This window comes from Argopecten irradians, chromosome 10, assembly GCF_041381155.1.
Source record: "Argopecten irradians isolate NY chromosome 10, Ai_NY, whole genome shotgun sequence".
Classification (NCBI taxonomy): domain Eukaryota; kingdom Metazoa; phylum Mollusca; class Bivalvia; order Pectinida; family Pectinidae; genus Argopecten; species Argopecten irradians.
The window spans coordinates 40438901-40461730 of NC_091143.1; the positions used below are offsets into that span (position 1 = coordinate 40438901).

General features: G+C 34.3%; 2 protein-coding genes and 1 long non-coding RNA gene across 4 annotated transcripts in view; 2 read left to right on the forward strand and 1 right to left on the reverse strand.

Moving 5' to 3' along the window:
- The window catches only part of LOC138333905 (retinal dehydrogenase 2-like), an 8413-nt gene extending 2272 nt beyond the window's left edge, over positions 1 to 6141 (forward strand). The window contains exons 4-15 of the mRNA XM_069282557.1: positions 405 to 545; positions 892 to 1021; positions 1260 to 1321; positions 1652 to 1780; positions 2094 to 2207; positions 2541 to 2643; positions 3002 to 3186; positions 3611 to 3775; positions 4382 to 4539; positions 5010 to 5084; positions 5252 to 5291; positions 5810 to 6141. Of these exons, the coding sequence (XP_069138658.1) occupies positions 405 to 545; positions 892 to 1021; positions 1260 to 1321; positions 1652 to 1780; positions 2094 to 2207; positions 2541 to 2643; positions 3002 to 3186; positions 3611 to 3775; positions 4382 to 4539; positions 5010 to 5084; positions 5252 to 5291; positions 5810 to 5839 (1332 nt within the window). The 3' untranslated portion in view covers positions 5840 to 6141. The remainder of the gene's footprint in view (positions 1 to 404; positions 546 to 891; positions 1022 to 1259; positions 1322 to 1651; positions 1781 to 2093; positions 2208 to 2540; positions 2644 to 3001; positions 3187 to 3610; positions 3776 to 4381; positions 4540 to 5009; positions 5085 to 5251; positions 5292 to 5809) is intronic.
- LOC138333907 (uncharacterized) overlaps positions 1 to 8789 on the reverse strand; it is a 20019-nt gene extending 11230 nt beyond the window's left edge. Inside the window, exons 1-3 of one of the 2 annotated variants that reach the window (XR_011210045.1) lie at positions 8676 to 8789; positions 5004 to 5082; positions 4474 to 4610 (exon numbers count right to left, since the gene is read on the reverse strand). This is a non-coding gene — a long non-coding RNA (uncharacterized lncRNA). Of the gene's footprint in view, positions 1 to 4473; positions 4611 to 5003; positions 5083 to 8675 lie in introns of those variants that run through there. The other variant, XR_011210046.1, reaches the window with a different exon arrangement.
- On the forward strand, positions 8784 to 22468 carry LOC138333906 (aldehyde dehydrogenase 1A1-like). The gene is given in 15 exon segments (XM_069282559.1): positions 8784 to 8937; positions 12893 to 13030; positions 14924 to 15028; positions 15877 to 16017; positions 16410 to 16539; positions 16869 to 16930; positions 17409 to 17537; positions 18236 to 18363; positions 18768 to 18871; positions 19306 to 19490; positions 20064 to 20228; positions 20622 to 20779; positions 21179 to 21253; positions 21530 to 21569; positions 21781 to 22468. Coding segments are annotated over 14 exon segments (1494 nt in total). The 5' UTR covers positions 8784 to 8937; positions 12893 to 12988; the 3' UTR covers positions 21811 to 22468.
- Positions 22469 to 22830: the final 362 nt, after the last annotated feature.

The window sequence follows — 22830 nt, forward strand, 5'->3', positions numbered from 1 at the left end:
AATGAACGCAGGTATCGTCAGCATTATTATCCAAATCTACTTTATTTTGAGAGAGAACTAAAGAGAAAGCAATATTGCTTGTTGCCTGTTATTTGATCATTTTCCCTCTTTAAAACAATGTTGAATTAAATGGAAAATTTAAAATTGAAATAAACTTTATATCATGGTTAGCTAAATGTACACTATTTCCTTCAAATCATTCAAAGGAAATTATTTTCAAATTGTTTCTGGCGTGGGCACTATTTTGGCAGTTAACCCTTACGTTGATGCATAGGGATTATTTGTGGAGACCGTTGCCTAATATAATCGATTTATTCCCTTCTTTCGCTTTTTATCTTGTTCGACTTTTTTTATTATTTTGAAATTCTATTTCTTATAATCGATCATTGTCTATTCCTACACAGACCGATGTTGACAGGGCTGTAACTGCCGCGAGAAAGGCGGTAGAGCCCGGATCTGTTTGGCGTAATATGGATGCCAGCGACCGCGGTCGTCTGCTGAACAGGTTTGCCGACCTTATCGAGCGGGATAGGCTGTATTTGGCGGTAAGTTTGTTTAAAAAATAAGCAGTCTTTATATCAAAACCAATATCAATTTAGCGTCATATAAGAATTTATTTGGCTCTGTTATCTTACGATTTGAATCTATAATAAGATATTTGAATTTTAGGGAATCGAAAAATGTATTTGAGTATAAGGGCATTTAAAAATGTGTAATTCAACGAATATTTTAATAATTCAAGGATTAATATTTCGGGACCATAGCAATGACCCGAGAAATCGCGAAAATATTATCCCGCGAAAATAACTGTTCCAGTCTTCCATATATTTGTAATGAGCAGCTGCCATCTTTGCTATAACGGTAACACTACTATTTTAATTCTTATCCCAGAGCCTTGAGACTTTCGATAGTGGCAGACCTTTCAATGACACATACAACACCGACCTGTCCATGGTCATTAAGTGTTTTCGTTACTACGCCGGCTGGACGGACAAGATCAGCGGCAGAACGATCCCCATGGGTAACGTGTAACCATCTTCTATAAAACATATAGTTTTGTTTAAGGACAAGCTGTTGATATTTTAACAAGAAAGCCGTTTGTAAGTCTGTATGCTCGTATCTAGAATAACTACTTTATATGTGTGTTTTCATTTCTTTTCATTTAAAACATTCATGATACAATGGTAGTCTAGCTAGAGCAAAATGATTTAGGAAGTTTATAGTTCATACTAAGGAAAGGTAACTCCATTTATTTGTAGACGGCGAGTACTTGTGCTACACCAGACCTGAGCCTGTGGGAGTATGTGGTCAGATTCTCCATGTAAGTTACCGATAGTCTTCAACTTCCCCTACATGTAACACCCCATTCTCTGCTCACATAAGCATTTCTTTCATAGACCTGTTTACAGGTGTTTTACTTCATCGTTTGCCGCTAAAACTTTTAGCTCTGTTAAATGAATGGAGTTTTATTACGAATTTTTGGTTATATTTGTATTAGTGATTTGTCACCAGATATAACAGCTTCATTATTTTCGGTAAAGAAATCGTCATATTTAAATGAATATAGTTGTAAAATGTTGTACAATCAAAGTTTAACAAACTGCTGATAAATATGTTTCTATTCACATTCAAGTATCTTTTCTAACTCTAGTGGAACTTCCCTCTGTTGATGATGACCTTGAAGCTCGCGCCTGCTCTTACCTGCGGTAACGCTGTCATCATCAAACCAGCCGAGCAGACCCCTCTCACGGCCCTTTACACAGCCTCTCTTGTGAAAGAGGTAATCAAGCTCTTTTTTGTTGAGTTGGCATTATATAGTTAAGGAAAAACTTGGAACATTACAGGGAATATATTGTTGGATATTCTGTTTTGCACTTTGATGGCTCCAAACAGAAGAAGAATTTATGTAAGCTTTTAACTTGTTTTCCCATCCTAGCTGTCTGTATGTATATGTGTATGTATATCTTTATTGTTTATCTAAATAAAATATTTAAACTAAACAAACGCAAAAAAAACATGGTTTACACCAATAATCAGACTTATTCTCCCTTAAATCTGCACACAAAGTGATTTTTAAATATTTTGCTTCGAAGGCTGGATTTCCTGCCGGTGTAGTGAACGTCATCCCAGGTTATGGACCAACTGCAGGAGCTGGCTTGTCGGAGCATTGCGACATTGACAAGATAGCTTTTACCGGATCTTCAAAGGTATTTAATGATTTCCTGAGAAAATTTCGTATAGCTGGTTATTTTCGAGAGAGTTATATTTTCAGGATTTCGCGGGACATTACTTTAATCTCGAACATTATGTTATAAAATAATTGATTAATGTGGGCCCTGAAATACAAATCGCGAACATTTTTAAACCGCTAAAATTTGATTTGATCAATTTAAGGTAAAATCACGAAAAAATTGACTCACGTAAATAACTGGATATACGGCACTTGAAACTCGACGTACTGTTAATTAACGCATGTAATTCAAATTATTTTACTAAATTGACTATTAGGCATATATATTAATTTTATTTTGCCATCATAGGTGGGACAGATTATTTCCCAGGCCGCCGCACGGACTAATCTCAAGAAGACTACTCTGGAACTTAGCGGAAGAACCCCGAATGTGGTATTTCCTGATGCAGATAGTGAGTAATATGGGGACCGTGCGTCTTTTTTAGTTTGAGACAAAAGTTTTAGCGCCATACATACACACTAGGAGTATTTGGAAACATTTAAACATTAAACAGTGTGAATCCCTCTGTCCTTTGTGTGGTATATTTCCTGGATGTACAGGATTTCCCCATAACTTGTTTATGCGTTACCTGTAGTTAGTTTATATTAAAATTTTAGACTTTTGGATTGAGACTTTATATGTAATCATTTTTGGATGGTCTTCTATCAACCAGCTAAAAGTAATTAGGTTTTGTGAGTGCATCCATTATAATACACATCCTTTGTGCTTTATCCAGAGTATGGTTGTATAACGTTTCCTCACAATTTCAGTGGACAGGGCCGTAGAGACTTGCCGTAATGGACTCTTCCTTAACATGGGCCAGTACAGCTGTACCGCATCCAGGACATACGTCCACGAGGATATCTATGATACCTTCGTCAGGAAACTGGTAGAGAAGGCCAAAACCTGGACCGTTGGAGATCCTTTCGATTCACGAACAATGTGTGGACCCCAGGTACAAAAGCATACGTATTCTTCAAATCTTCTCAAAATTTGCTTACATATTAGCACTTGTCAGTGTTATTAAACTAATTTCCTTAGTATCCCTGTTACTCTGTATCATAAAATGTTAGTTGTGACATGGCTTTCGTTTTCGTTGTTGCTCCAAAATCACGAATATAAAAAACAGCGAAGATAATTCGATACAAAACTGCAGTCATTGTTAAAAGGATTAACCATGAATAATTCTACCAACGAAAACATGATGCCTTAGACCACGAAGTACCCACAAGATATCATGATATACAGTATTTCATGTTGGTTGTAAAAGCTAAACATGTTAAGAAAAATTAAATGTCAGTGAGATGGCATTAAATACAGTAAAATATTATTATAGAGAGGTGAATTAACATATATGACGTGTTACATGTTCTAAACAGGTTGACCAGGAACAATTCGATAAGGTTATGTCCCTTATCGACAGTGGAATACAGAGTGGAGCCAAAGTGGAATGTGGCGGCAGGCGCCAGGGATCCACCGGATTCTACATCCAGCCGACTGTGTTCTCCGGCGTCACTGAAGACATGCGTGTTGGAAGGGATGAGGTAAAATTGTGAACAGTATGATGCTAACAGTTGTTCTCTTCCTCTGGAATTCTATTTAAATTCAAACCTACTATAACTCAGGAAAATGGTTCAAAACTAACTTTTAGATAACTAGTATGACTGGCATTATATTGGCGATGAAGAGGACTGTGTGATACTTTTGAAATATACCGTAAATTATTAACTATCTCTTGTGTTATGCAGAACTTGAATTATATAAAACTATAATGTTTTCACATAATACACAGAAAACCATTTATACTCACTCTTTATACTAGATGACCTTGTTATAAATGAACTTCTCTGGAAAATGACTTTTGAAAACTTACCAAATTCCATGGTATTCTGTCTTTGCATATGACAGAGTTACCTCCCTTACGAGTAAGTATCCATTCAAACATCATTATTTGGTTACCGAACTCGTAATTTTTTCCTGAAAAGTATGACGTTACGCTTGCAAATACACGACGTCACAATCAATACCTATCCTCAAGGGAAGATAACTATTTAAAATCACCATTCGAAATATATAATATATAGATAAAGATGTGTTCAAAATTGCCGAAAATGTCTTTTCGTGAATAATTATATCCAACTTTGTTTTAGATCTACGGGCCAGTCATTCAAGTGATCAAGTTCAGAACCATGGATGACGTCATAGAAAGGACCAACAGGGCCAGTCGTGGACTGGCGGCCGGTATTAGTACCAAAAGTCTGGACAATGTAATGACCTACAGTAGCCACGTCAGGGCAGGGACTATCTGGTGCGTCACATGTCAGGGTTATTTATAGAATTTTGTTGTATTAACCTATGGAAATAGGTTTACATTTTGTTCTGAAAAATAAGAAAAATAGTTGGATAAAGAGATAGTTGTGCTAGGAAAGACTCACACAGCAAAAATGTTCAGATACATGCCTCGAGTGTTAGATAGATGTCAATGCTTGTTTGCATTGCATTGACATGTTTTAAAGGCGCCTTCTTTGCGGTAAATTCGCCTTAATGTGACAATTATGTTTTGAAACAATAACCAATTTCTATTATTTTTCCGGTGTATAATAAGAATAGTTAATAAGAAAAATAGAAACACTTGTTACTTGAGTGTTTAGAAAGAAACATTAACCTGATATCGCTTGATTGCTTTATATTGATATTTGAATAGAGACAACATGGTGCAAAATTAATCATACTGCATCTGTGTTCTAACTTAATATGCTCTCATTTACATACTTGTAGGGTGAACTCCTTGAATGTGTTTGGAGCCCAGACTCCAATCGGTGGATACAGGACGTCTAGCAATGGAAAAGAACTGTAAGAAAATTCATATTTTCTATCATAATTCCATTTTTAGCCTATGACGCAAAAGTTGTCAGGAACCGTTAATGTTTTACACTAAGAATAAATGTATCATAGTTTTGAATAATTACAGCAGAAAACATACGTAATTGAACAATTAATAATTGTATTTTTTCTTTCAGTGGCGAGTATGGTTTGGAGGAGTACTCGGAACTGAAGACGGTCAGTTTTTTTGTAACGTTCAACACAGTCATATCTATAATAAATATTCATATAGTTACTGACTACATCTGCAAAACGGTCACATACCGATATTTAATTAAATATTTCTTGTATTTTTAAAATATGCGTCATGTTGTTAATCGAAATACACCAGCACACGAGCTCTTAATATTCGCGGGGTCAAATTGCGGAGTCAAATTTGGCAGTTTTCTACATTACACCATATTCACCAATTCCTAGAATTTTTTAGAGTAATGTTCATAGGTGCGTCAATGAATTTCTGAATAATTCGCATGCGTTTATGGTGTTTAAAATTCGCGGATTTTAGTGAAAATGCAAATGAAGCGAAACTAAAACATCCCCAAAATTTAACTGATATATAATATATAGCTTCTGCTTTTAACACAGTTCCTAGCGGTGCAAGAAAAGTCCTACAAATATTTTATTTTTGTTTTTCAACAAAATAGTACGTACATTGATATCTGATATTTAATCAATTTTTTTTTCCTCTTTTTTAGGTCATCATCAGAACCCCAACCTCGATGTAAGATATTTTGTGGAGAACCCACACAAATGACTTTCTCCATCCTACAAGTGTACATTGGACAATACGTGTTTGGAAAAGTGAAACAGAAAAGTGATTATCAAACAGATTTTATTCCAACTGAAAAATCGGATAAGCGAGTGTTCTTGTAGATATGGAATTTTGACACTGAATTTGGACATTACGCGACCTTTGATTTCTAAAATGACTTTTATGTGTTTTTTTCTATGCTAAAACTACATATATCCACTTTGTTTGTTCGAAACTCGAGTGTTACACTTTGTTTACCAATAAAGCAAGCTAAAAAAAGAATGGATTTGGGTCATTTTTACTTAACAGAATTACAATCGTTAGTTGACAAAGAATAGATTTAGGTCGTTTTTACTTATCAGAATTAGAATTGTTAGTTGAAAAAGAATGGATTTGGGTTAAGGCATATTTTCTGCTTTTAGATATGATACTACTTTCTGCTATTTGAAAATAAATTATAGTGAATTTAGTAACCTATCTTGTCATATTATACGACAGGTTTATCAAATAAGCTGCTTGTTATTAAGATATCATCTTAATTAATGTTATATTATGTCATTTGCGTAATTTTGAGTATTTTTAATTGACTTTACATGGTATCCATTGTGACGTCATCATATGAACAATAACGAGTGACGTCAGATCAGTAAACAATGACAAGACGTCGGGATTCAACGATGGTGTAGCAGAAAACTGGCTTAGCCGAAATGTTTCCAGCATATTTTGAAGAAAAAAAACAATTAACAAAGACTCACTTAATAAAACTGCCCTAGTTTAATATAATTTAGTACATCACATGATAATTACTAGGAATGCGATTGGATAACAGCCATGATCCAATTTGCGACAGTTCTCTGTCCTTCTTGACTACAGGAGACTATACCGGACTACGGGAACTATATTAAAGTATTGTCCCCCGGTAATGAGCACGCGATCAAATATATGACGTCATAATGAATGTCATATGACGTACTAAATCAATTATGGCCCTTTCCCTCGGGAATAGTTCTCCTATATAGTGTTGTCTGGCGAGGTATAGGTCCCTCGTCTTCGACTCGGGGACTATACCTCGCCAGACAACACTATAGGAGAAAGTTCCCTCTGGAAAGGGCCATAATATAATCAATCTTATATCTGGGCCCGGCTGTGCAAAAGGCAAACTTGATCACATGAATAGTGAAATTTTCATTCATCCTTTGCTGCAAAACATCTGATTATATCTTTACTAAAATCAGCAAGTAAATAAAAAATATAATTCTTGGAAGTCTAATAAAATTTTGTAAAATAAGTATTTTTAGAAATTATTTTATCTTAATTTGAAAGTTATCTTTAAACTGTGATTAGTCTAATCATCTTAGAACAACTGGGTCCAGGTCTTTAGCTATTATTTGATATTATCAAGGGATAATTGTGAAGCTAAATCCAGCGCGGTGAAACAACGAAAAAAAAGATCTTTATAGAATAAATGAAATAAAAAATACAAAGAGATCCATCTGTACCGGAAGGTGAAGCTCCATGTTTCATCCATAACATTCATCGTAATACAATTTACGTTTTTACAGTACTACAATCGATCAACAGTGAATATGTATATTGTGAATCATTTCAAAAGGTAAAACTAACTGGTATGTAATACTGGAGTGTATATATTGAATCAAAACTCGACTCCGATTCATATCTTTCACTTTATATGTCCTTATGTATGATATTTAACTATTATAGTATTAACCAGATAGTATCAATATAATGTATATTTCAAACAAAAATTCACTAACATTTAAGAAAATACATAAATCAAATGCGAAATAATCTGACCTCGTTTTATTGATTTATTTATAGATATGCAACTTTGTGCTTTATATATTGTATTGATTAAAAGAACAACGTTTCGGTGCAATAGACGGGGATAACGCTTTTAAATAGTAACAATATCTTGATCGCACCAGTGTGTCACAGAAGTGGTACAATATTGAGAGCTTTCGTTTATGTCGAAAAAAGTTGTAAAAGATGAAATCCTTGATATATGAATTATTTAGGTGTGTGATAGTTTTGCAATACAATACACATGACATTTTAAATAAACATCGATATAAAAAAGAAAACAGAAGGAAGCAACTAATACACAGGGTAGAAAACACAACCATTGCAGTGACAAGCAGAATAAAACTTGACAAACAAAATAGTTAAAACAACTGTAAAGTAGCAATAGTAACAAAAAAGCAAGCACACTCATTAAGAAATATATTAAACATTAAACCAGGAAGTCATACATACATATTTTTAATTTGATCGTATTTTTCAAAACTTTCCGAAATACATCTCAACCTTTTTTTCCAAAGCGCTTAATGCCATTATTACGGCGGCGTATAATTATTATTATATTAGGGCCACTATATAATTTCATTTATCTTGTACGTACAAGATACTGTCTTGCATATACAAGATACTATCTTGTGGCCCTAATACGCCGCCGTACATTATTATTTTTTTGAGTCTTTTTTTTTCTCGACTTATTTAACTAAAGCTAAAAGTTTTTCCCTTTTTACCCCTTAACTCCCAAATACCCCAAACTACACCAATAACATGTTGATAAAGTCATATCTCGCTACAGAAAATAACCTAGTAACAACTTGTGATAGCACGAGAAGAAAATGAACAAGGAAGATTAAAACTTAAGGACCCCTTAACCAATTGACACATACACCTTTAGATGTTTATAAGATTGTTAAAACAGGAAGTGATTAAACTAGAAATTACGTCTCGGAATAGCGTCACTTCTGTGAAAAACAAGTTTACTTACAAATACTTACGTACATACTCATGTTTTCTCAAATCGTTACCACTTAGGAAGTAAAACGAGTCAATGTTTATGAAATATCATTCAGAATGAAGAATAAATCATCTGATATGTAAATGAAGTGCTTGCTGCGAGACCACGTGACTAAAAGCAGTTCATCACATATACAGTGATCGTATTTACTGGTTGGTAGCATACCTACATACATCTGTACAAACCCAGTAGGATCGTCAGCGGCCAGAAAACAGTAACACTCCAGTTCAACAACACAACAGGTAATTCATACATTTATACGTTTATATATTGTAGAGTGAAATAGATTATGCGTCTATATTTCATAGATTCCATTATTGAGAGGTTCCTGCATCATACAACAATTTGAAATGGGCTAGCTGCATTGCGACTACATTACAATCAAACTTGACTATACAGGGCACTGAATGGACATAGCATAGCAAAATGTTTTTTATAGGCAGTTGTCCTTTATATAGAGGTAAATTATATAGAAATGCAACAAATGTGGTTGATGAGTCTGTCCTTTAAAGACGGGTATCCTTTTTTATAGAGAAATTCATTAAATCAATTAAAGTAGGTTAAACGTTTGGTAAAGCAATGTATTATCACTTGTTTAACTTAATTCCTTACAATTATAAATGTAGAATGTCATTATCACGTCTCAAAAATAACTACTACTTACGGTGTGGCGTTCTGTACATATATCTTAAAGCTAATACACTTTAATAACATACATGTAATTATGCCACTGTATATAGAAAGATTTTTGAACCATTACAGAGAGAGCAAAGAAATATTTGGACTCATATTCGTTATCAATTGGCATTGATTAAGTATTCTTTAAAGTTTTAGAATACATTAGTGTTACATCATACCGTCAACAACACAATACAAATGCAACCAAAATATTTAGAGAAAATTAGGACAGTAACATTTTAAGTAGTCTGTGTATCTACTCTTTATCGCGTGGTGCGGTGTTGGTTTGAAACAGCAATACATGTAACATGTTGGTTTGAAACAGCAATACATGTAACATGATACTGCATTAAACGGTCATGGTATGTGGAGCGTGACCTTTCAGGTCACAAGGCTACAATGAAACATGGGAACATAAAGTTAATGTGAAACGTGTGGTATACTAATAATTCCAATAGCACTTGCATGTTTGTAAATTTGTTATATTATTGCGAATTGGTTCAGAACAAATTGACTGAGATCTATCAAAACAGACATAGGTTTATAACGCGTCGCGACACTCTGACATTTACAATTTGTGGCCAAAAACCTATTAGTAGAGTACACAAACATCCTCTCCAATGGTGTAGTAATTTATGGGCACACAAGTGTTTTAACAGCATCCTTCCCTCAACAGGATAACATCATATCATATAAGAAGTAACGATTTCCTCCTAGGGGGTCGGTAACGTGCTGGCTTCTTCTCTTTCATAGACTGTCTGATTGGATATCAATCTTTCAATGTGATTGCCTACCATCTGAAATGTCACACGATTCACACGAAATTCTCGGTTGATATATCCGTCTAAACATTTTTTCGGGGTGTCTCTTACAGACAACGTGAGTTTAAACAAAATAATTTTCCCTGTGTTTTGTGTGAATTCGATTTTTAACTCATTTATTTCCTTTATGTATGTTTCCTTTAGCGATTTCTTTATTGATAACTTAATTTTTTAAACAGGTAACTTCCTGATAACTGGTGTCATGTAAGTCAATCAATTTTCGTGTGCGGTTAAATTTCGCATATATTTCAAAGATAAATAAACACTTTTCTCTTTTATACTTTTCTCTTTCAGACGATTCATGGTTTTTGCAGATATGAAGTAGATACTGTTACGCTCTCGTCTTGCACTTTTAGCAATGCTATAAAACCAAAATGTATAAATCAACACAGTTACATGTACAGTTCATCCAGTCTACTTTTATTATAATATATCCAAATCAGGTTATGAATTTATTTCACTCTACTCTATACTCAAAATTCAACTCTACACTATACTTTATAATCCAATTCCAAACTAGCTCCAATCTCTTATCCAACCTCCAACGTCAATCTGAACTCCAACTCGAAATCCCGTCTCAACTCCTCCATTACTTTTTCTCTTAACCCAGAACTGTATCTAACTACACCCAAATTAGACCTAAACAAAGAGGGGGAGGGAACATTTAGATAAGATAAAAAATGCCCGTCCACCGTATCAACAGTATCAACCTAATTTAGACTGCTAGTGAAAATCTATTGCACTATTCCCTTTATGGAATGAAGTACTGATTGCGCATCCACCAAAGGCAAAATAAGTTATTTTATATTATGTTATGTTAACTAGACATATATTTACACGAGTAAACATCAATTATTGTTCAAATGATCATGATGAGTATGGTCCATGCTATATCGGCGGTGGAGCATCTTTAATAAAACAACAACACTAAATCTTCGATTGTCAGTCACGCAGCAGCACTTAAGCGGCATATAATTAGTTCAAATTTCAATAGAGGTTCACACATTGATGTTTCGATCTAGAAACTCTTTTTCCTGTGTCACACGACACGAAACCAAACGACAAAGCCTTTTACGTTATATAACTCTCAGTACTGGTCCTGGGCTAAAAACCAGAAATAAAACTACTGGAGCCCAAAAGTCTCCATCGCCGGTTACCCACGTTAATCAGCCTACGGTCTGACGTGTTGTTTTGTCGATTGTTCGATATACTTATATATCTATATGTAGCCATTCAACGCCGATTGCCTTGTCTGGTGACCCAAGTTATAAACGAAGCGTGGTTGAGTTTAGACACTGGGTTTCCGAGGGTGAAAAGTCTCTGGAAAACCTTGGACAGTACGTTTAAATTCGCTGTAGAAATCCATTTCTTAGAAACAATATCAATTGTATAATAAAACTTGAATTTAAAAAAAAATAATAACCAACCGTCCGGTTGGGATGTCTAGGCTAGAATGATTACCTTACCACGCATACAGTGTATATGCGAGGTAATCAATAACGTTCAATCCATAACCTACACATGCACGCACTTACCTTAATACATATATAGGTATCTATAGTTCACCTGGCGCCGATTTATCGAAACAAACTTAAGTCAAAAACTGACTTAAGTCATAATTTTTCATATAAGTTACATAAGGAGAAAAACTTAAGTTTTGACTTAAGTCTGCACTTAAGTTTCGAGAAATCGGGGCCTCCAGGGCAATCAAACGACTGTTCCGCCCGAAACGGAACAGACATATCTTTCTTGCTGTTACTTAGAAACAAAGGAAAATACCAAAATCCTCAATTGAAATGCTGCAAATCAATTAATTTTCATGTGTGCTTAAATTTCGCGTATTTTGCAATGAACTATCAAGCGCAACCTGTCTGGTATTACTAATATATTTTTTTCTTTTTCGGGAAACTCATATCCTTTAGTGAGATATGAAGTAGATACTGTTTTGTTGTGTATCCCACATCGTTAAAGAAATAGAGGACACATGTTCTTCTGCAACACTTAGTTATCAATGTATTGTACAGTGTTTATCCCGCATCTTTGATGAAAAAAGGACGCATGCTCTTCTGAAACACTAAGTTATAAATGCATTGTTATATTTTAAGGCATTATCCTTGTAAATAATGTTCCTGTTGAAATACATTGTAGAGCCGATTATTTACCAGCGTAAAAATTATCGGGATTATAACCGCATATTTGATATGTACATATTGTATGTTGTTTAATCTCAACTGCATTTGTACTTGTTTCTATAACATTTTAAAACAATAGGCCATACATATTTATGTGAATAATTAGAATTGTGATGAAAATCAAATCACTTATGATTTCAATACGAGTTTATATTTCATGATAATCATGATTTCAATAACAAATTCATGCTCATTGAACACCCAGATAATTGATAACCTTGAAATTTAATAACAGTTCTTGTATGCAACTTTACAATCGATACTTAAATATGTGCTTTGCAGTCTTATACCTTTCATTCTCACTCAGTAAATGTGTATTTTTCTGGTTCCGAAACATTAACTTCAAAAATAGCTAAGCTAAGATTACTCAGTTTCCATAAGATACGTCGGATCATATCGCACGAATCGCCCTGATAAGTTTCTATACCGACATGGATAGTCAGCATAGCAGGCTATGCGCATTGCCTGTGGACACATGACGTGTTTATTTTTTCTTTTCTTTTCAGTCGAGTCATTAGTATTTATAGTATATAAAGTATAGGGAAGCAGTTAACAGAGGCAACAGGAGTTCATTGCAAAAGGGCGGCTCTTCGAAAGAAAAAATGGCTGAACCGATTAGAAATCCTGACATTAAATTCACGCAGGTATGTAAAACTAAATGTTCATTATAATGAAGGTACATAATTAAGGATAATCCACCTGGGTGTCACTAGGTTAGGTAAAACCCATGACTCTTCCGAGATGTTTATCCTATTCAGTGAGTCAGACCATGAGGGTGGAATATCCATATCCTCCATACCCATTTTATGAAAAAGTATTTTTCTCTCATATCACACCATGTACATAAATATATCTAAATAGTATTTTTCTCTCATATCACACCATGTACATATATATATATCTAAACAAATATGTGATCCGTTTACCACATGTAAAATCAATGTTTTAAAATTATACAAATTTAAATGCATTCAATATTGCAAGAAATCTTCTTTTAAATCGATATCCACCTGTGTCTTATATTGATATTGTCTAGAGTATTTCAGGAAGAATTAATACAATTTACAAATATAATACAAATAAACGGACATAATTTGACATGTGCTTTGTTTATTCACTCAATTATATTACGGCATCATCGGCGTACAAGTCAAAACACACACACATGGAAAGTCCCATACATGTTACACATAGGCTGACATTCTTGTCAATGCAGTGCGTAAATGGCCTGTACATTTTACTTCGAGGTAGTATTCCATATAGATGTTTCGTTATAATATATACAGAAATGGACAAGATACCGATATAGGATAATGACTAAGGGAAATAGAGTGTGAACGTGTCATGCCCTACATATTCAGAATACCGGATATGCATAGCCTATAATGACTCTGAAATGTGTATTTCACCTGCAGTGACTAGCAATTTTAGGGCATTTTACATATATTATAGTAAAGAGAGATATTAAGTGAAATCCACAGAATTTAAGTGAAAAGAAATAAAACTTAATGAAATAAAAATAAAATTGCAAAAAAAAAAAAAAAAAAAAAAAATCGGCTAACACTAGCGAAACTACCAAACAAAAGGTGGTATTTACTTCACCGAATTATATTTGTTTTTTATATACGAAGTCAAGCGGAGTTTTAAATCCTGTTCTTTTGTTGTAGTGAGTTCATAGTATTTCCTGTTCTATTCATAAAACGTAAAACAATCTGACAGGCATTCCTGTAAACACATGATAGAAATGTCTGAAAATTATACAAGGTTGGCGACGTACCCATTGTTGGACAACAACCCTCCCCACATGTCACGCTGTTTATTATGAAGTAAATAGATCGGATTTCTGTGTAAAAAAAACCGAAGGATTCAAACTATTTTTGACAAAACACTCAGGAAGCATTTAATGGGTAATTGTTATTTTTCCTGTGTTTATTTTGCCTTTGATGAAACAGATAGAATAAAATATGTAGAATAAATCAATGTAGTATATCCATGCGTTGGAATAAAAATATGAGGAAAAATTTATGAGGAAAAATTTTTTTATTATTTTTTTTTCATATACTGTATATATATTATACATATATACTCTAAATGACCAGTATAGTGTGTTTATAATGATGTGTGTTTGTACGAGATGGTAAAAGGCTCAGTCAGCGCAGATTGAAATGTTAGTGTACATGGGTGACGAACGGCAGTACAACAGAAGTCAACTCTAATGAGTGGCCTAGTTGAATATTCATACTCTTTAGATTTAACCATATCGCACCCTTTAGTTGCAGTTAGTATTGATTTTTTCCCTAAAATTACAAAGATTGGTGTGGTATGATTAGTTTAACGTCCTATTAACAGTCACGATAATTAAAGGGCGTGTCATGTTTATGTGGAGGAAAGCAGGAGTAACCGGAGAAAAACCACCGATCAGCGGTCAGTACCTGACAACTGCCCTAAATGGAATTAAAAATCAATTGTATATTTAACTATTAATATTAAATAAATCATGTGATGCGACTTTGTGTATAATTTGTCCTGTATTACAGTTGTTCATCAACAACGAGTGGGTAGACTCTGCAAGCGGAAAGACGTTCCCCGTTCTGAACCCGGCGACAGAGGAAAAGATAGCTGATGTACAAGAAGGAGATAAGGTGAGACACAGGAACTCGTCAATCTTACGTTAATGACCCAAGGTTAATAGGCTCTTATGTATTCGTTGTAACACGAGTTAATCATGTGATACGTCAGCATGGCAGTCCGCAATAAAGGCGTCCGCCATTGACCTTGATGATCAATTCTTTCAGTAATTAAATATGATAATTTACTCGTCAATTTCAGTTTACAAGATTTAGTTCAGGTTTTGAATTTACCTCCTAAGTATCATGATATCCGAATTTAGAGTCTGTTAAGCAAGATGGTCTATAAATAAACACATATCTGTAAGCATCCTTGTGCTCTAGAGGTGTAACCGTCTTTCTTGTTTCATTATATGGGTCAAGTAAAAGATATCTTTAAAATATCGTGATATGTTTTTTCTTTAATCATTTTCGACAGGAGTGATATAAGTACAAAGAACTAATATTTTAAATGAGCCAGCAATCGTAACAGTACTTTTTAAAGAGGAATTTTTGTCCGTACGTTCTTTTTTGTTAAAGGACGTGTTCTTGAAATTTGTTTCGTGGGTAAATATATTCATGGATAGAGTTTTTAACCATAATTTAAAAGTCTTCGTTGTTTTAACGTTCTTATTTTCGTAGCAAAAACTAAAACATCGAAAATTTCTACAAATCATATATATGTTATACGGTATATTCCCCATTTTAGTATATTTTCTTAGCATTTTGATGACAGGCACAAGTTATAGCCTTCGGGATACTTGTATTTCCCCGCCGTTTTACTTGTTCTATGACGATAAAAGCGTAGGTTTGATAATTATTTTTGTTTGTTTTGATGGATTATCTTTGATGTCATCTAATTAATTTGTTTGATGATAATACAGGCCGATGTTGACAAAGCTGTGGAAGCAGCTAAAAAGGCATTCGAACATGGATCCGCTTGGCGTAACACCGATGCCAGCGAGCGAGGTCACCTCATGAACAAGCTTGCAGATCTGATGGAGCGCGACAGACTTTACCTGGCGGTGAGTTAGGTTGACGCTATGTCTCTTGAAACCTAAATGTATAAAGACCACTTGCATATTAGCACCACTCTCTTATTGTTCAAAGTGGCTACAGAGATAATTTTCCCTTGAGTGGTCTTTATAGACAGGTTTGTATCACATCATTGATTTATTATTAGCAGCGCTTAGTGAATCTTGGTTTGCAGTAGTACATTGTAAAATATTTACTTCCTAAAATCTTATATTAGATGGAATCTTTTCAGCCTCCAACTGTATCTTACCTATTGCTTATCAAAATACTTTCTTTTTCTCACATGTGATCTTTTTTCCGGTATTGATAATTTTTATTGAAACACCTGCCTGCATTAATGAAAAAAATGCACTGCTCAAAATGTTGTTGTTTTTGTTTTAAGAGTCTGGAAAGTCTTGATAACGGCAAGCCGTTCGGCGATTCCTATAACACTGATCTGGTCCTTGTCATCAAATGCATTCGTTACTACGCTGGTTGGTCAGACAAGGTCTGCGGCAAAACAATTCCTATGGGTACGAAATAAAACGCCACACTAAGATATAAGATCTGGTCACGAGTATACCGAAGTCTCCCAATTCACAGAAAGTCACACGCCGCAACACATTGCACACATCAGCGGCCGTCCTTTAGTGTGACCCTGACTTTTGAAAGGACATTAATTTTGTGAAGCAGGGCTGAAGTATTATATATAATACCACTATAAATTGGAAAAGAGTTTTAGAATCACAAAAAGACACAATATTAATATACCGTGATGTACACATATGTTTTTTTAAATATCATTTTTATTACATACTAAAGTATCATCGAACTGACATAATTTGGTTTTGTTTCTCTGTAGACGGTGAATTTTTCTGTTACACTCGACACGAACCCGTAGGAATATGTGGCCAGATTATTCCGGTAAGTTATACAGCAATACAATTGTAAATAAAACATCAATAACACGATTACAAAGATATATATATATATCAATTAAAACCTAAGATTATATATTTTTTCAACTAAAAAGTATATCTTACAGCGAGCTTTTCAAACTTAAAAAAAATGCATTATCACTTATTAGCATATAAAGTCGCAATATCGCCTCTGATTGGTTGTAACAACGCGCGGCGTAATGATTTCATAAAGGAAAGAAACTTACAATTTCATATAATTAGATTAAATTATTAGTGAGAATAAATTCGAACCACACTATTTTTTCAAATTAGATTCTCCTGTCAAAGTAAAATTGCCGAGTGAATTTGCGACCGGAATTTTGGTCTTATTCTTAGGGCACATGCTGAATATCTATTCAATATGCATTATGAGAAGATTTTTAGTACAATTTACTTAAGTAGTCCCATGTTTTACCTATGTAAACGTTTATTTGTACCCACAGTGGAATTTCCCTCTACTGATGTTGGCCTGGAAACTTGGACCTGCCCTTGCCTGTGGAAACGTGGTCGTTATGAAGCCGGCGGAGCAGACCCCACTCACCGCTCTCTACACCTGTTCCCTTATTAAGGAGGTAAGCTAAGAGTTATCTTTAGTAATGTGCTAAAGTATGATCTTTAACAGGTTACTGCAACAATGAATTCACACTATTGGTATATTAGCTATATTAACCATATCGAGTAAACTTTAGCCAAATCATACTTAAGCGCAACATTTCTGGCGCAAAAAAAAAACAAAAAAAAACCTAAAATAAGACTAAAGCTAAAATATGAACGTTTACGGAGCACAGTAAAACATACTGTATACTATAATTGTTAACTTTCGCGAGGGTTTACTTTCGCGAATTATCTTTCTAGCCTTTTAAAGTCCCATTATCATGACAGGCTTTAATACGTGGAACCATGACTGTGATAAATTTCGCGAGCTATCAAATTTCCCGATTTTTGATGGATCTGCGAATTAAGCGAAAGAAAACCCCGCAAGTAAAATAACAACTAAACAGTAGTTTAACGAAGCTCTGGGGACCAACGATTTTACTTTGTTATAAGCATAGTTCGTCATACACATATTGCAAATATACTATATGAACATTAACAGGGAATGAATGAACATTGCCGCGTTATAATTATGAATTCGTTATGCGTGTGTTTTTAAGAGTGTTTAACTGTCCTTCGAACTACTGCTGACATTTCGTTTCGCTGTGTGTTTGTTGTTGTTGTTTTTTTGTTTTGTTTTTTTTTTCTCGAATTTTATAAAATTTACATTTTTCAGGCAGGATTTCCTCCTGGTGTAGTGAATATGATCCCAGGTTATGGACCAACAGCAGGAGCCGCTATATCTGAACATCCTGACGTTGATAAGGTCGCTTTTACTGGATCAACTGAGGTACGTACTTCCTAGTGAACATCTTTACGTTTGCAATGTTTTATTTAGAATGGTTCTGTTTTCCTAGTTCACTACTCTCTCAGGCTGTTCTCCGCCAACTTAGGACTGTTAGCAGTCAACCATGGTGATTTTATGATTGGTCAATCTCCGTATCTGCTTTAGCTGAAACGTATTTTAGACGTGGATATCCCCTTTACTTTCGAAGCTACTGATCTTAGTGTAAAATATTTGAAATTATTTTTGCAAGCAAAGCTCAATGTGCATATTATAAAGGATTTCAGGACAGTACTCATTCAAAATGGCTGGTCGTTTCCCGTGTAGCTTCCATAAGGGAGGTAAATGTGGCAGTCTATATTAATCTAATGTGGTGTTCTGTATAGCTCTGCTAGGCTTATAATCTATTTTTTTATAATTACAGGTGGGACAGATTGTTTATGCAAGCCGCTGCACGCACCAATCTTAAGAGAGTGACCTTAGAACTGGGTGGGAAAAGTCCCAATGTGGTATTTGCTGACGCTGACAGTGAGTTATCTTGATGACTAAATTTTATTGACATGTTAACATTTTGTCAAACATAACAGGCTATTATTATTTTAGTCAAATTTAGCTGTATAGAGATTGCTTAGCAAAACAAAACAAAGCTATAGAAATGTTTCTAGTCGAACCTAGTTTTATGACGTTTGTTTACCAAAACAAACTAAAATCCTAGAAAAGTTTCTATTTGCCAGTGGACGTAGCCGTGAATGCATGTCACAATGGTCTCTTCTTCAACATTAAAATCCTAGAAATGTTTCTATTTGCTAGTGGACGTAGCCGTGAATGCATGTCACAATGGTCTCTTCTTCAACATTAAAATCCTAGAAATGTTTCTATTTGCTAGTGGACGTAGCCGTGAATGCATGTCACAATGGCCTCTTCTTCAACATTAAAATCCTAGAAATGTTTCTATTTGCTAGTGGACGTAGCCGTGAATGCATGTCACAATGGTCTCTTCTTCAATATGGGTCAGTGTTGTTGTGCCGCGTCCAGAACGTACGTCCAAGAGGAGGTCTATGATACATTCACACAGAAACTAGTAGAGAAGGCCAAGTCACGGGTGGTTGGAGATCCGTTTGATTCACAGACCATGTCAGGACCCCAGGTACATATAAATTTGTACTACAGATACAGTGGACCCTCGATAATCCGCACACTTACGTCCTCTTCCCAAACCGTCCGGATTGTGAAATTTCTGGACTGTTTGATTCCGTTTAAGTTGTCAATAATAAAATCTGTTCTCAGATATTTCCGTCCGGATTGTAAGTTTTCCGGATTATCGCAATTCGGATTATCGAGCCTCCGATGTACTTATTTATACCGGTCATGTTCTAGCCCGGATCTCTGTCTATTATGACGTATATATGGCATTTCTGTCTAAATTAATGTTAATAATAACTTGTATATTTAGAAACCCTGACTATACTAGCCACAAAAAGTTTAGACACGTTCCACTCTATATAACTAATGGTATATGGTTCGTAAGTGAAGAATTACAAACCCATGCATGCACGATTTTTAAATTTTATTTGAAGAAAAAAACCTATTTGCAGTCGTTTAAGCAAAAATACGTTCATTTGCATTTGCATAGAAAATAGGTAAGCTTTTGATTGAGTTTTGGAATAAAATGGTTGCGCAATTGTATCGAAATAATAATGATTTTACATTTATAAACTAGGTTGACAAGGAGCAATTTGAAAAAATTCTGGACCTCATAGACAGCGGAGTAAAGCAAGGTGCCAAACTGGAATGTGGTGGTCAGCGTAAAGGAACATCCGGGTACTTCATTCAGCCGACAGTATTCACTGGCGTCACTGAAGATATGCGCATCGGCAAGGAAGAGGTATATTCATGAAATATCACTGTTTAGGCAAGAAGAGTGGCATATTCATTTGAACAACAGATAAATTAGTAATGAATACAATTGAAAGCATTGAAACATCGATTGATTACTGCAAATGTATACTATTTCTGTAGACGTAAAGATGAGTCTGGTTGCCAATACATGGACATGTTGGGGAAATATTTAATATAGAATTATACGCATTTGTAAAAAGTAACCATCTGAATGACAGTTCTGTATTAAGTTAATCAGTTAATTCCTCACTTGGGTGAAATGAAACATGCAGTAACAACCACGGGTTTTCATAAGTAAATGCACTGCATTGTTATCATATATAATGATTTTTGGTCCATTGGTCTTGAGAAATGTTCTTATGTATTTTGTTCCTTTCAGATCTTTGGTCCCGTAATGCAAGTCATCAAATTTAAAACAATGGAAGAGGTTATCAAGAAGGCAAACACAACCCATTACGGATTGGCTGCCGCAATCTGCACCAAGGACATTGATAAGGTCATGACCTACAGTAGTCAGGTCAAGGCCGGAACTGTCTGGTACGTCACTAACTTACCGCCATTTTGTATAATCTTATGTTGTAGTTTTCAGATGAAAAACGATTTTATGTTATTATAGAGATATAACAAATATATTCTGAGTAGGTATATTTTGAGTACACTCAGATTTCTTACGTTATGTCACCATAAATGAAATATCCATTCAAGTTACTCGGTGATTGCAGCGATCATCAGTTTTGCCTATTCTGTATCTGGTCCACAATTAGATAAACAGTAGGGTATAAGAAAAGACTATACAAAAACTAGTCCATAAAGTTATTATCATTTTCATCTTTTGGAATGAAGTTTCAGTAACCTCTCGTATCATCTTAATTCGCAAAGATAAGCAAATAATAATGAATAAGATGAATATTAGTGGTTATTTCTACATTTTTTCAGGGTAAATTCATTTAATGTCTTTGGTGCCCATTGTCCCTTCGGAGGTTTCAAAATGTCTGGAATTGGACGAGAACTGTAAGTAAATGAAAATATATTTCTGTATTTCTAGTAAAGCATTTAATCTGATAAAGGTCTATTATGAACAAACGGTAGTAAAAAATATAGGATCTTAAATGAGTTTTCATTTCATAGGAGATATCATGAAACGAGTCTTAGAAGTTTCTATTTTGCGAGCGTTGGCGTATAAAAATTAAAATTCGAGACGGGCAAAAACACTGGATATCTTGCGGATTATATGATAAAAAACGTGTTGGTTTTATTATTTATCATGTATTTTTATCTTTCCTTTAGTGGAGAGTACGGTTTGCATGACTACTCAGAAGTCAAAACGGTAAGAATTTTTTTCTTATTTTCACAGTGGCCTCGTTCATAAAATTTGAAATCGAGATGTTGATATATTTAAATGTTTAAATGGCTTGAAAAATATCAATGTTACATATCAATAATCGGTTAAAACATTTAACTTACTACATTAGAATGTAAATTATATGTTATATATTTTATATAATATATATATTATGGTATGAATTTTCTTTTTGAAGGTCATCATTAAGACACCAACAAAAGTGTAGACTGTGATTTTGGAGTTATCTACCCTTTACCGGGACAGCCGATCCAGCCATCAAAATGGAAAGTTATCGCTCCTATTAATAGACAGTTTCTGTTAAGAACACATGAATACATCAGCGTTTGCTAGACTATACTAAGTGTGTATGTATAGACAACTTGGATTAATCAAGGTGTTATTAGAAATACAATTATTTTGTAAATGACAAGTTATGGTGCAAATACTTCGGGATATAAGTACATAACCTGTAACATAGAACAGATATATTCAAATGTCCTTCATTTTACGGAATTACTGAGAGTTAACCGTCTTCTACTAGACGATACTGCAAAGGAAAGGAAATCTGAAATAAAAGGGCAATAATTTGTATATATGCACTGAGTAACTGTTGTACCTGAAATACACACATATATATGCCAATATGTCTAATATATGTTTCTGGTTGTACTAACAATAAAATGTATATAATGTAAAGTATGTATTTGGTTCAAAACATGTGAACCTTTGGGTTCAATACATGTGAGCATTTTCGTATATAACCCACATAATCAAAATGACTATGATAATGTTTTATTTCTTTACTTTGTCATATGTGTCTTTTCAGTATTACTAACTTTTGATTCATTAAACAATAAATAATTTATATAATACTAAAAATATAATTTTGAATTCTATATTTCATATATGATTTTGAATCCTTGATAGTAGTAGCATTACCGGTGCCTTGATTAAACATGTGTTACATCTTACAAACACAGTGACGACCATGTATAATCACAATCATCATCGATATTCTGCGAGTTGCATGATGTCGTAATAACCTCATCTGGAAAATGTCATTAAAAAGATGAAGGCTTTGTGTGTGACAGTATATGAAGCAGATATTTTGGTACTTTGATATACCTCAAAAGAATCGAATAACAGTACACGATGGTTGACTCTTTGGCGTTGGGTGTTTCACAATCTGCAGACACTGTTGGCCTGTGATTGTTCAGTTTTGTTTTCTCTTCAAATGAGTTTTGCT